Source organism: Mustela nivalis, assembly GCF_964662115.1.
Source record: "Mustela nivalis genome assembly, chromosome: 13".
Lineage (NCBI taxonomy): Eukaryota > Metazoa > Chordata > Mammalia > Carnivora > Mustelidae > Mustela > Mustela nivalis.
In genome coordinates this window covers 16609788-16622856 of record NC_139032.1, presented here as the reverse complement: position 1 = coordinate 16622856, position 13069 = coordinate 16609788, and the positions used below count along the sequence as shown (strand labels likewise).

The window sequence follows — 13069 nt, the reverse complement described above, 5'->3', positions numbered from 1 at the left end:
ATTCTAACTGGGTTTCAATATAGAGTTTAGGAATATATCTGAGAATGTTCAAATACAAAGAGAGTTATATTTGATGAAGCCATAAAGTAAGTCACTTTGCAGAATGAACTGAAATATGCTTTGATTAAAGTGATTAAAGTTAGAAAACTATGGTATGAAACTATAATGGATCCAGGGTTGGGGGGAAGGGAGCTACTCTTATTCTTAGTAAGAAAAATTATATTTGATAGTATTTAGGGTGTTACCATAGACATTATCAAGAATAAACATTTCCTGACAATGAATAAAATTCACAAACCTTTAAGGGATTAAATTTAAATACTGAATTTTAGATACTTCTTCTTTTTTTTAAAGATTTTATTTATTTATTTGACAGAGAGAAATCACAAGTAGGCAGAGAGGCAGGCAGAGAGAGAGAGAGGAGAAAGCAGGCTCCCTGCCGAGCAGAGAGCCCGATGCGGGACTCGATCCCAGGACCCTGAGATGATGACCTGAGCCGAAGGCAGCGGCTCAACCCACTGAGCCACCCAGGCGCCCTTAGATACTTCTTGAAGAACCCACTAGCTCATTAGGTTTTCTAAGCAATCTAATGGGGTAACTGCATAAAAGTCAATTTGCTATTATCACCCTATTAAAATTAAAGGATAGAGCAGTAGATAAGCAATTTATAATGTAAATAAATCCATATTCTTTATTTTCTCTCTTTTTAAAAATGCAAATGGTTTCAGTCCTTTATAGCCACCATGGTCTTAGTGAAAAGCATTTTCTAAGAAGAAATAAATTGCTGGGGGAGCCGATGCACCAAAGTGCAGTCAGTAATTGTAAGAGAAACTGGCTACTGGCTACGGGTCTCGTTGCAAGACCCGGAGGCCCAGAGATCTAGTCCCATGGGTATTTATGCTTCTTTTAATTCTCAGAATCCCATGGAAAGAATAAAGGGTGTCTATTTCAGTAAATGGTATATAATCTACCAAAGAGCTCCGCTAAGAAACTAGACCTCAGCCTTGAGTTTTTCTTTTCCCCTAAAGCACATTATTCTAATTCATTCCCTGTTTGCTGTATCTGCAGATCTATCCACTTCTTTCTGTCTCCATCATCATCACCTTGACCAGGCTACCCTAATCTCTCCCGAAATATGGTACTAGCTTCCAAAATGGTACCTGCTTTGCTCCTACACCAAGAGTTTTTCATGGAGAAGCTGGAATGATCTTTAAAAATTTTAATCAGATCATTTCTCCATCCTTAAAAGGATGGAGTCATGCTTATTTGTTATGATGCCTTCTGGGATTTGGACTCTTCCAAACCCTCAGCTCACAGTGTCCATGCTTATCTTCCCATTTCTCAAACCCAGAAACCTTTTTCCAACTACACGGTCTTCCCTCTCCTGCTATGGTCCATCCAGTTCTCTACCAGTGAGCCTTCGTATATTTCAGGTCTCAGCTAAAACATCACTTCTCCAAAAGGTCTCTCCAAGATCACTCTAGATAAAATGGCTCCCTTCATCAAATTACTCTCCACTATTCTACTCTGTTTGTGTTGTTCTTAGTACTTATCATCTATAAGTTTATTATATTTGTTTGTTATAGACTGCTTTGCCAAAGAAGACAAAATTCCATGTTTGCCAGCCCACCATTCAATTCACAATGTCTAGTGTAGGAACGGATGAGTAGACCATTGATATAGGTCTACGGAATGAATGGATGATTCCATCTAAGCTCAATGATACCAATACCCCCGTTCTCTTTACACACCTTTCAGAGATGAGAAAAATGAGATTAGAAGTTTCCTTTCAAAATCCCTTCTCACACACTCCACCCCACTGCCCCAACCCTAGGCTTCAACCAAGAGAAGCTTTCTACATTGCTATTTTCTCAAAGTGGTATCATTATTTATAGAATTCTCAGGCATAGGGTCCTTTGGGATGGAATTCTTGTCAAGATAGTGGAGAGCCTGGCATATAAGATATAAGATAATGATATAATTATTATAAAATGAATCAAGTCCCAGAAGACACCATAAAGGTCTTTCCTACCTTCAATCTTAAAGCGATCCTGCTCAGGTTAAATCACAAATCAGATACTTACAACATGAGACATTTCTAACGTAACAAATGACACCTGGCAAGGAAAAATGCTGGCGATCGCAACTGAACTGAACTACCCTTCTTAAGAAGCAATCTTCATTATTACAGCGATAAGAGCAAAATACGTTCAGTGAATCCTACATTCTTGAAAATATAACTAAGCAAAAGCAGCAGCTAACCATCACCTGATGACTTCTCTGTCTTCAGTTCAGTCTCTGGGTGACTCAACTATCCATCCCTTCCCCGTGTCCTGAGATCAGGACAGAAAATATCAGGCTTAATCTCAAGACAATACAGGCTGAAGAAGCCTCCTGACCAGGGCTTTCCCTGCAATACAGGACACCCCTGGAAGTTGCATTGTTTTAAGCCATTAACCACCAGTTAGGTACAAAGCTGAGACCGGCGAAAATTGGCTTCCATATAATTTGAACTAGAAAAGTGCTAGAGGACACAGTGTATTGTCTGTGTGTGTGTAGACATAACAAAGCTATTTTCAAGCACAGTGCTGGCAGAAGGCCCGCGGTAACTGCTCTGTGGGTCTGGTTACAATTATTTCACTAGAGGGAATCATCCAGGACCGTGCATCTCTTCTCTGTCTGCTGGGCCTCAAGTGGAAATGTGCGCTGTTTTTACCTCACAAACCTTTTCAGCTCTCTTCCCTGATCTTATGTTAAGTCTCCCCACCCTCCTCATGCTCCGATCCCAACCCTTCCTGCCAGAAATCTCGGCTAAATGCTAAGCCCGAACTACAACATTATAGTACTCGAGAAACTCTGAGAGTGTGGGGGAAGTGGGAGAGCGTGTTAACTCCATCCTTACCCTGTAAGGATGTCATTCTACAGAATCGGGGCTCCTGGCCCGTAGTCTCACTCTTTGTGCATGTGATTCTGAAGTTCCAAGTGAAATAAGAAAATCCTCCTAAACGCTAAGAGTTTGGTACGTTCTCTGCTGTTTTACCTCAATAACCAAATGCACTTGCCTTCCTGCCCGCTGCTGCATTTCGTACAGGGGAATGTGGTCCTTAGGAGAATTTCCGATGGAACATTTTATACTGAAATATGTTTTTAATTAAAAAAAAAAGAAGATAAGAAGAGTTTATAAGATATCAGGCCTAAGATGCTAACCCCCCAATATTTAGAAATGTTTATGTCTATCAAGTCCTTCTTATGTGGGTTCCCTGCACAATGGTCAGTTCTAGAACTTTGAAGCCCCTCCGTTAGTTACTTTAACTCAGCTTGTTAAAAACTCCAGGCACCATCTCAACTGTCCCAGGTATGGATTTCTCTCAGTAATTGAATCGCAAATATTTGAGGGCATTCCCTCATATTTTTCCTCCATTGGAAACATACATAGGTAAGACAGAGGTTATAATGAAAGGCAGAGCAAAGGCATAAAGTGGTTGATCAGTAGGAATGGCATAGCATTTATATAGATGGACTTTGTAGGTTTATAAGAAATGCAGATGGTAAGTTGAATTTCCCGAGAAGAGAATTTTCAGAAGGGTTTTTCTGAAATCAACAGCATATGGTGTGAATCATCTTGTGGCTCAACACATCTCTAATTCTTCACACACTGACCTTTCTGTGTCTTCCATTATCCCTTTCACTAAAGATCAAAGGTAGAGGGACTTCTCTTGGAAGCGAAGGGAGGGAATAACATCATGCCTTTATTTTACCCGCGTTAAGCCCAGTTCTAAGGAACAATCAGTAAACGGGGTAAGGGATGAGTTGATGTGGGGTGGGGAGAAGTCACTTAATCAACACCAATGAGAGGAACTAAAAGATAAAAACAATGAATATGTGAAATTGAGCAATGCTGTTCACCTCATTTCCCGGGTACAAAAAATAAGAAGGCTGGACTAGATGGATTGATCTAATGTTTGTTCGGAAATGACCTTTTGCAAAACACTGTGCTTAGATGTCACGGAGGATATGAAAGCATCGTGGAGCCAAAGTTCCAAGTTGGATCATGGAGGCTGGCCATTTCTGTTTTCCGCCAAATCCTGCACACTCCCCCAAAATGACTGCACTGGCTTTTGTGAATAATTCATGCATATATGTTAGTGTACATCTGCCTCCCTTTGAAGGCAAGCAACAGGTTTTGCAAATATCTGAATTATGTCCTGCCTAATTCACTTAGCGTGTAGCATGATTTTTTTTTTTTAGTATGTATCAGATATTTGTTATATGCATATAAATAAAGACCGAAAGGTACAACCCTTCTTCTCAAGGGGTTTAAGCCTCATTTGGAAGAGAATTCATATAAAAACATCTGTAGTACAATAACAAATTAACTAAGTTACCTAATACTATATCCTCTCTCTATACATTCTAGAACCTGTGTTCTACAAATATGTATATGATATGTTCCAGTGGGACGTCTGAACTAGGAGAGAACAAACAGGTTATAAGAAGGAGACGAGCCTACCTAGAGATGTGTCTGTGTGCCCATGAAGCTAGCGTAACAGAGCAAATGCTTAATACACTTCAGGTATATTTCTAGTACAGAATTTGTGTATTTTCTGCCACCCTAATTTGTGTATTCTCTGAAGTTAGGTCCAGATATGTGAGATGAGATGTTCTCAAAGGAAGGTATTCCTGAGGCCCCTGAGATCTGAAATCTGAGGAAAATGCTTCCGGGTCACTTACAACAAGGATTAGCGGGATGTTCTGTGGATCAGTTATACTCCTTCTCAGAGTCCTAAATAATTTTAGAAATTTCTACCCAACTCAGTCCCTTTTATTGACCATTCATTGTGCAACAGTTCTTGATTGCTAAATATATATTAATCAAATTTCTAATGAGAGACCTATTTGCAACTTAAGGCCAAAAGACTTCTTTCTTTCGTTTTTTTTTTTTTTTTTTTTTTTTAAGATTTATTTATTTATTTGACAGACAGAGATCACAAGTAGGCAGAGAGGCAGGCAGAGAGATAGGGAAGCAGGCTCCCTCTTTAGTAAACTTAAATTCTGAATGTCCCGAGCTAATGCTGGCAATTGAACATATAAAAGACTCCAGTAAACTAGCTTCTCTTTGCTAATAGTTACAAACTCAGATCAGGGAAACTTTCAGTAAAACATAGTATAAGAAACTGAATAGTAGGGGCACCTTGGTGGCTCAGTTCATTAAGCTCTACCTTTTGCTCAGGTCATAATCTTGAGGTTCTGGGATCGAGCCCCATGTTGGGCTCTATACTCAGCAGGGAGTCCGCTTCTCTCATTCTCTCTGCCGTTCCCCCATTCAAGTTTTCTCTCTCTCTCTATCAAATAAAGTCTTTAAAAAAGTAATCTGAACAGTATCTTTTTATGAACATCAATTATTTCAATTTTTATTTTATAAACCATTTAGTAGGAAACATCATGTACTGTCTTATTTTTTTTTTTTAAGATTTTATTTATTTATTTGACAGAGAGAGATCACAAGTAGGCAGAGAGGCAGGCAGAGAGAGAGAGGGAAGCAGGCTCCCTGCTGAGCAGAGAGCCTGATGTGGGACTCGATCCCAGGACCCTGAGATCATGACCTCAGCCGAAGGCAGCGGCTTAACCCACTGAGCCACCCAGGCACCCCATCATGTACTGTCTTTTCTGTCTTTTCTCTTCCCAGAGGCTAGAGGACCAGCAATATATATATATTTGTGTCAAGATGCAAGGCTGTTTTGACATGTGACCTGGTGTTCTTCTAGGCTGCTCCCCTAAAACCATTAGTCATGTTTCACTACTTTCTTCATTTAAGAACACTCATTTTACCAGAACTTTCTGAGTTACGCTGTACAAAAAGACATTACTTGAAGCAGCAACAGCCCAAATGATCATTAGTTCACTCCTAATCACTGATTACATATTCACACTCTGCTGAAAAACCTGAAAATTCCTTCCAATGCCACAAAATTCAAATAATTGAAACATCATAAACCACTGAACTAACACAGGACAAGAGCACCCCAACACAAGACGTTTTCTCCCCTCTCTTTAGAGAGTGCAGTTTTATCTCTCATTCTGAAATTGCTTACGATGTCTAGAAAACTAAGAAATATACAACTTCTGGCACCCAGGCCATGTCCTTGGGAGGGAAGGAAACTATCTTGTTTACTAGAAAGGCAAAGTTTGAGATCAGGCGTCAGAGGCAGGAGAGCTCAAACCCAGAAAGAGCAGGAAAAGTGGCAGAGTTTTAGAGCCATTTCAAATCCCTCCTGTCTTGGGAGGATTCACTTTACCTGAGATCTGGGGTGTGCTATGGGGGAGTCTATTACGACACATGTTCCTACACATTCATGGCAAAAGGATGGCCTGGGCCGGGGGTTGGAGGAGGGGTGTCTGTCCTGTGAGCCCTCACAGCCGAGTTAACTCATGACCCAGCTTTTAAGTGGGGCAGGCATAAGAGATCTGTGCCCTGGAAGCTTGTCTGTTTCTGTGGTTTGCATCTGTTTTTGTTTTCTCTCCTCTTAGATTCCTAACAAGGTGGGTTTTTTTTTTTTTTTTTTTTTTTTTTTTTTGCGGTGGGGGTGGGTTCTGTTCATTTGGTTTTTGGGACAATCTCCAAGGGGAGAGGAGCAGGAAGAACCCAAAAGGCAGAAAGCCCAACGCTTCAAGGGGCTCCAAAGGGAGATCTACTGTTCTGACGCAGGGAGGCCCCTGCAGGTGCGGAGAAACCAGACTGCGGGGGGCAGGGAGGTGGGAGCTTTCCCTGAGGAGATACTGCAGTCTAGTGACCTTCGGAGAAATGAAGCTGCTTCCCTCCAGGGACCGAAGCCCGTGCCGTGGCTCTTCATCCCAGCCCTGAGTCTTGTTGTTCCTCCCTGACCTGCGCAGGGGATGCGTGTCTGCAGTGTGGCAGTGTCCTGGGCCATAACTGCCTCACTCTGCCTTTTTCTCCTCTCTGCTTACAGGGGACTATCTTGTGGATGAGGCTTTTCAGCTTCTGAGAGGAGAGGCAGACTCTCCAAATACCAAGGTCCAAGTATTGCTAGAAAGGACTAGGATAGGGGGTGGGGGCTGCGGAGTGGGTGAGGTTGGCAGAGCTCCTGGCTCCCATTTCTTAGTTCCAGGTACATTTTCCTTATGTGGGAGGAAATTATTGATCCCCGTAGATCAATCATGTCTGACCCTTTCATTTAATCCTCAGACGGCTTTCTCCCCGCCAGCTTCACTCGGAGGCAAAGACTGGTCTGTAGAACAAGCCAATGGAGTTAAGAGCGAGGCCAATCCTTTCTTATTTCATCAGATTACTGGCCATCTACTTTGGCCCCACGATCAAACTGAACCGCTTAAAATCTTAACCCACAGTCGATTTTGCCAGGTAGAGTATATCCTGCAAACTTCCTTCCACCCATCACAGTTGTGGCAAAAATGAGTCTTTAAAAATGCTCAAAATGCAGACAAAGAGAAAACAGACGAAGAATTTCAGAGTGTTCCCAGCCCCAAAGTGAACTTCTCTAACTGAGTGGGCTGTTTGGGGCATAAATGTTAAGGATTTTCCATTTGAGCTTAAATAGTGCTCAAAAGAATTGTTGAAATATTAGTGTTACAGCAATATCCCGAGGAACCGAGTATCACGTCTACAAGTGTACAGTCACGGACAGGACCCTTGGATGCTGAGTTTGAGTTGACAACCATTTTTGGGGGGAACGGGGAGATGTAGACTTTTCTTTCCCTTCGGTATTTTGTGCCTTGGGAAATACTCCCGAGAAACACCCCAGAATTTCAGGATGAAGATAATATATTTTCAAAAATCCAACAGTGACCATCTTAAAAACAGACAGTTGATGGAGACTTCTGGGGGGCAGAACTGCCCAGTAAAATGTAACAGGGTAAGTGCAAGTTCTTTGCTACACCTGAACTTCCACCACCTTAAAAGACAGAATATTCCACCTGCTTAGGTGCTCTCTCTCTCTCCTGCTGACAAATAAATAAATAAATAAATAAATAAAATCTTTAAAAGACAGAATATGCTGAAATGACTAATATTTAACCTCATCCAAAAGGAAGAAAAACAAACATCTGTGGGAAGCTAGGCTTCCCTTAGCACCGATGCTTACGCAAGAGGCCAAGAAGAGATATGACACTTGCCATGTCCGGAATGTTTCTGTCCCCACAACATTCATATGTAGACACCTATTGCCCACCATGATCGTACTAGGACGTGCGGCCTTTGGGAGATGATTAGGTCAGGAGGGTGGAGACTTCATGAGTGGTATTAGTACCCTTTTAAGAGACCCCAGAGAGCTCCCTTGTCTCACCCCTTCTTGCTACCATGGGACCCACTTAGGAAATGGACCTTCACCAGATACCGAATCTGCCAGTATCTCAATTTTAGATTTCCACACCTCCAGCAAAAGCAGAAAAAAATTGTCTGTGGTTTATAAGCTACCTCACTTATGGTATTTTGTGATAGTGGTCTGAACAGACTACAGCAGCCCACAACCAAAGCTCTGTTTTTCTGCCTGTCTTACCCCAAGGCTTTCCATGGCTTAGAATGTACACTTTCCATATTACTTTAAGGCCCGAGAGCCTTTACCCAGCCCCTGCCTTAAAAAGCAGCAGCTGTAAAGGTACTGAGAACCAGCAAGAACCTTTCTTATTGAAGTACCAAGTCTTGTCATGATTTTTGCATTCTTTTCCGGTCACCTGCTATTGCTGTACGTCAGGGTAGGACTAAATCGAAGGATCTTTCCCTTCCTCCCTCAGGCAGAGGTGCAAGGCTATTTTTGGAAAAACACTTATGTTATTACTTCAGTTGCTTTTACGGTCCCCTTGTAGGAGGGGTCAGAGTGTAGGCCCACAGTCCCTTTTCTAAAATCTTTGGACCTATTGTGCTTGGAATTCAAAAATTTTTTCAGATATGGCATCCAGAGCACATATTACACAAAACTTCAAATGGAGGTGGTGGGGAGGGGGTCTTAGCCAGCACCTTGTAATCAAATACATTCATATTTCTGCGGTAAAATGTAGGAATTTTCACAACAAAGACTGTAAAAGGCCTCACACCAGTTCAGGGCAAGCTTTGCCATGAGAGGACATTGTGTGTCAAATGTGCAAAAGAACTTCCAGTTTTCTGGACGTTTTGGATTTTGAAAGTGAGGGTAAGAGAGTATAGATCGGTATGAGGTTTTACAAGAATTAAGGTCATTGATTTCAAAGAGTTAAGACAGAAAAATCTGTTGGTGTTTAGAGAAAGGTGAGACCGACCGCACATCATCCAAGGGGCCACTTCAAACTGGTCTTTCAGACAGAATTTGACCGTGTTGAACAGGACAGAAGGTAAATGGGTTGTTCCTGTCCCTATGCTTCTGTCATAGGACCTGGACACAGTCTGTCCCCCAGGGGGAGCGCTATTGTCCTGGAATTTGAGCTGCCTCACTGTTCCTCAGGGAAAGGGGCCCCGACTGCTCTGAGACTCACAGGAACATTCCCAGACTAGAATAAAAACCTCAACAAGGCAAGAGTGTCGGAGCCAACTGGCACGCTTGCGCTATGACTCCATAATAAAGTAATTACACAGTTTGATTTTTTAAGGATATAAAAACCAAAAAAAAAAAAAAAGTGTTTTTTTTTTTTCTCTTAATATAGGGAAAACAATTCTTGCTAAAACCCTCATCTTTGGCGTTTTAAAGGTGGGACTTAGAAGGTTCTATTCTGGGTTCTGGTGCTAGGGACTCTATCGTAGGGGATGGGTAAGTGGTCCTTGAGATGAGGGGCTGTCATCAGCGGAGACATAGGGAGATAAAGGCTTACTTGGCTTCCAGGGCCAGCGCGATGATGCCCGCGGCCATGGGGGCCGAGGCCGAGGTCCCAGTGTGGTTGTCCGTGCAGCGCTGCCTCAGATCTGTAGTAATCTAGAAGACAGAAATGAAAAATTTAGGGTTCTGGGACCATGGGAGTCACATGCAAGTAGAATGAAATTCCCTCATAAAAGTAGAACGGAGGGGGGTGTTGAAACAGTTGTTTTAAATTCCTTGTTCCTGTACTTCCGTGACTGTATCACTTCTAGAGAATCGCCTGTGCAAATCAACTTTGAAAAGAGAAGCATCTGGAGATCAGACTCCACTTCTGTTAAAACCGGGGTCAGGACTAGGGGGAGTCTTTGGCTTGGAACATAGGGGTTATGCCTGTGTGCCCTTCCATTTTCCCCCCAAACCCCCGCTTGCTGCTTGCTTCAGCCCAGATCCAGCTCTAGTTAAAACTAAAGTTCTTTCATGACCCCAACATTTTTCATGATCAGATATGTTGAAGCAACCACCAGACGCTGAGGTAGGCATTGGAAGCATGAAAGCACATGGTCTGGCCTTGCCCTTCCAGAACGGATACCTTGGGAGAAGCAAGGGTTTTAAGCGAAGGCGTGCTCTGTCATAGATGGAACGTGGGTTTTTGGCAACCACAGAAATGATGCAGGGAAGAACCAAGACCTCCTCAAAGATTTAACGTGAATACCCAAAACAAGGTTGAACCCAGGGTGCCTGAGGGGAAGTTACCCCACTGAGGGCCTGGCGGTATATTATAGAAGGAGATTTCGCCATTTCTCCATTTTTGAAATCAGAATGTGAGAACTAGATCATTTTTTTCCTCTTGGTTTGAATCCAGTTTACTTCAGCTGCGGCTGAATAACATTCCTATCAGCAAGAGCCCTGCTTTTAAACCTCCCCTTCATGATCATTTCACTCAGGGAGAAAAAGCTGAAGTGAGATTCTCCTTCACAAGACAAATGAAACACGCTGGGGTAAATTTTGCAAACCTATGAAATAGCTAAGATTTTAAAAACCTTCCCTTCCCAAAAACTGTCTACTTTTGCCTCCTTGGGGCAGGCATTGCTCTTGCCAGGAATGCACACGCCTCGTGAGGTGAGCTGGAGCCCATCTCGAAGTTACTGGAAGACAGCGGTTAAGCTTTGTTTGGCATCAAGACAAATAGGATAACTGAGGTGAAAGTTCATCAGAAAGGTGTGGGGGGACAAAGGCAGTTGAAGGCAAAGTCCTGTGGTTCTAAGGTGTATCCTTCCAGAGGAGTGTGGAGATTGGCTGATTTGAAAAGAAATCTGATCTTCACAGGAAGAAAGTGCTGCCTAAGTCTTCAGAAATGAGCCTTCCCCTAATAGTTTCCTCAGAGGCCCCTGAGGATGTATGAATGGACTCTTTAATTATCTGGTATAGCTCTACATTGACAAGCTAGCTGACCTAGTTTCACACAGGGCCAACAGTTCTCTTTTTCTTTGTTCCTTTTGACACTTTTAATGTCACCAGATCATCCATACCAGAGAGGCACCGATACCCAAAGAGTGGCAGAATGAACAAAAATATAGAGAGCCATAAGACATGGTGGTAGGAGACAGGAGGTAAGCCTTACCGTCTTTTCTTAAATAAGTGAATGGTGGCTGAGAGCCCCCACAGTGTGTCTGGCAAGCCAGGGAGGTTGTTTCTTGATGAACAGACGTGGTTAACTAGCCATCTTCTGAACCTCTGTGTTGGATGCTTATAAGATGTTTGGGTAAACAGAGCCCTACCCACTCCTGCATAAGAAACTTTCTGGATCTTTATTCATTGACTTTAAAAAGGTATTTTTTTAAGGTATTTTTTGTTGATGTTGTTGAGGTAAAAAAGCATGTAACACAAATTTACCATTTCAACAACTTTTTAAGGGTCGAGTATAGTATTGTTAACTATATGCACGCTGTTGTATGAAAGATCTCTCTAGCACATTTTTATCTTGTATGAATAAAAAACTCCACCCACTAAACAACTCTCCATTCTCCCCTCCTCCCAGCCTTTGGTAACCACCATTTTACTCTCTGTTTCTATGAGTTTAACTATTCTAAGGTACCTCATATAAACATAATTGTATGTATTTGTCTTTGTGTGTGCGCACGCACATGTGTGTGTGTGTGTGTGTGAGAGAGAGTGAGCGAGTTCTGGCTTATTTCACTCAGAATAATGTCCTCAAGTCTCGTTTTGTTGTAGTACATGGCAGGATTTCCTTCTTTTTAGGCTGTATAATATTTCATTGTATGTATTTACCACATTTTCTTTCTTCGTCCGTGGACGTTTGGTTGCCTTCCGTCTCTTGGCTCTTGTGAATAATGCTGCCAAGAGCACGGGGAAGCAGAGATCTCTTCACAATCCTGTTTTCAATTCTTTTGACTACGTGACCAGAAGTGGGACTACTGGGCCATTAAAGGGACGTCTACTTCATTTGAAATTGCTGGTCAACGCGCAGCCTTGTTTTCCAAAGTCCTGGTCTGTACGTCAAGGCATAAACACCCCAGAAACAGTCTGTTTCCGAGCCTCCAGATTCTCTGTTGTTGAGAGATGGCCCTGCCTGCATTCTTCTCATTTTACCTCACCCTCATGGTCACATTCCTTGGCCAAATTTTCTTTTTTTTCAATGACTTGTGCCTGGATTCAAGATTTTTCACGAAGTCTTCCCACTTGGCTCTTTTTGCTTGTCCTTCAGCTGTACCAGACCCTTGCCACCACAGAAACCCATCCAGGATAAATACCCCAAGTGTGTGCGACGTTTTTGAGTCGAATAAAGAGCCACCTCCCACCAACGTCCAACATGAATGATAAAAACTTTGGGATGTCAGGTCCACAACAGGAAGAAGGCTCCTCCCTACAGAGTCTCCAGGTAGAGATGTACATGCTGTATGCGTGAATAAAAAGCTGCCCCTTGCTTTTCTATACAAACACCAGCCACATGGTACATGCTCTCAGTATGGCCATGCTTGTGGAATTTCCGACCGGTGCTGGGCTCTCCTTTATTTACTTATTTTTCAAGCACTTTATCTAAAGGAAACCTAAGAAGAGCGAAAAGGGGGTGAGGTATGAAGGCCAGGGAGCGTGGAAGGGAAAAAGGTGCAGAGAGGAAAGAATCAAAAGCAGTTTTCCTCCCTCCCTTCTTCCCACCCTGCTTTCGGGGGAAATTCCAGCTGGGTCATTTCAAGAGGAAGTTACTGTCACTGGTGGAAATATTTAGGCGTAAATTACTGGAAAGATCTAAG

The 13069-nt window shown here is 42.5% G+C and overlaps 1 protein-coding gene and 1 long non-coding RNA gene across 4 annotated transcripts in view; one reads left to right on the top strand and one right to left on the bottom strand.

Annotated features, from left to right (window-relative positions):
• Nucleotides 1-13069, bottom strand: part of PCSK5 (proprotein convertase subtilisin/kexin type 5) — a 449308-nt gene that overhangs the window by 241802 nt on the left and 194437 nt on the right. For all 3 annotated transcript variants that reach the window (XM_082694464.1, XM_082694465.1, XM_082694466.1), the window contains exon 9: nucleotides 9814-9914. In XM_082694464.1, coding sequence (XP_082550590.1) covers nucleotides 9814-9914 — 101 coding nt within the window. The remainder of the gene's footprint in view (nucleotides 1-9813; nucleotides 9915-13069) is intronic.
• LOC309845966 lies at nucleotides 3301-11398 on the top strand. The gene is made up of 3 exons (XR_014301630.1): nucleotides 3301-3355; nucleotides 4418-4573; nucleotides 11316-11398. It is a non-coding gene; the product is annotated as an uncharacterized lncRNA (long non-coding RNA).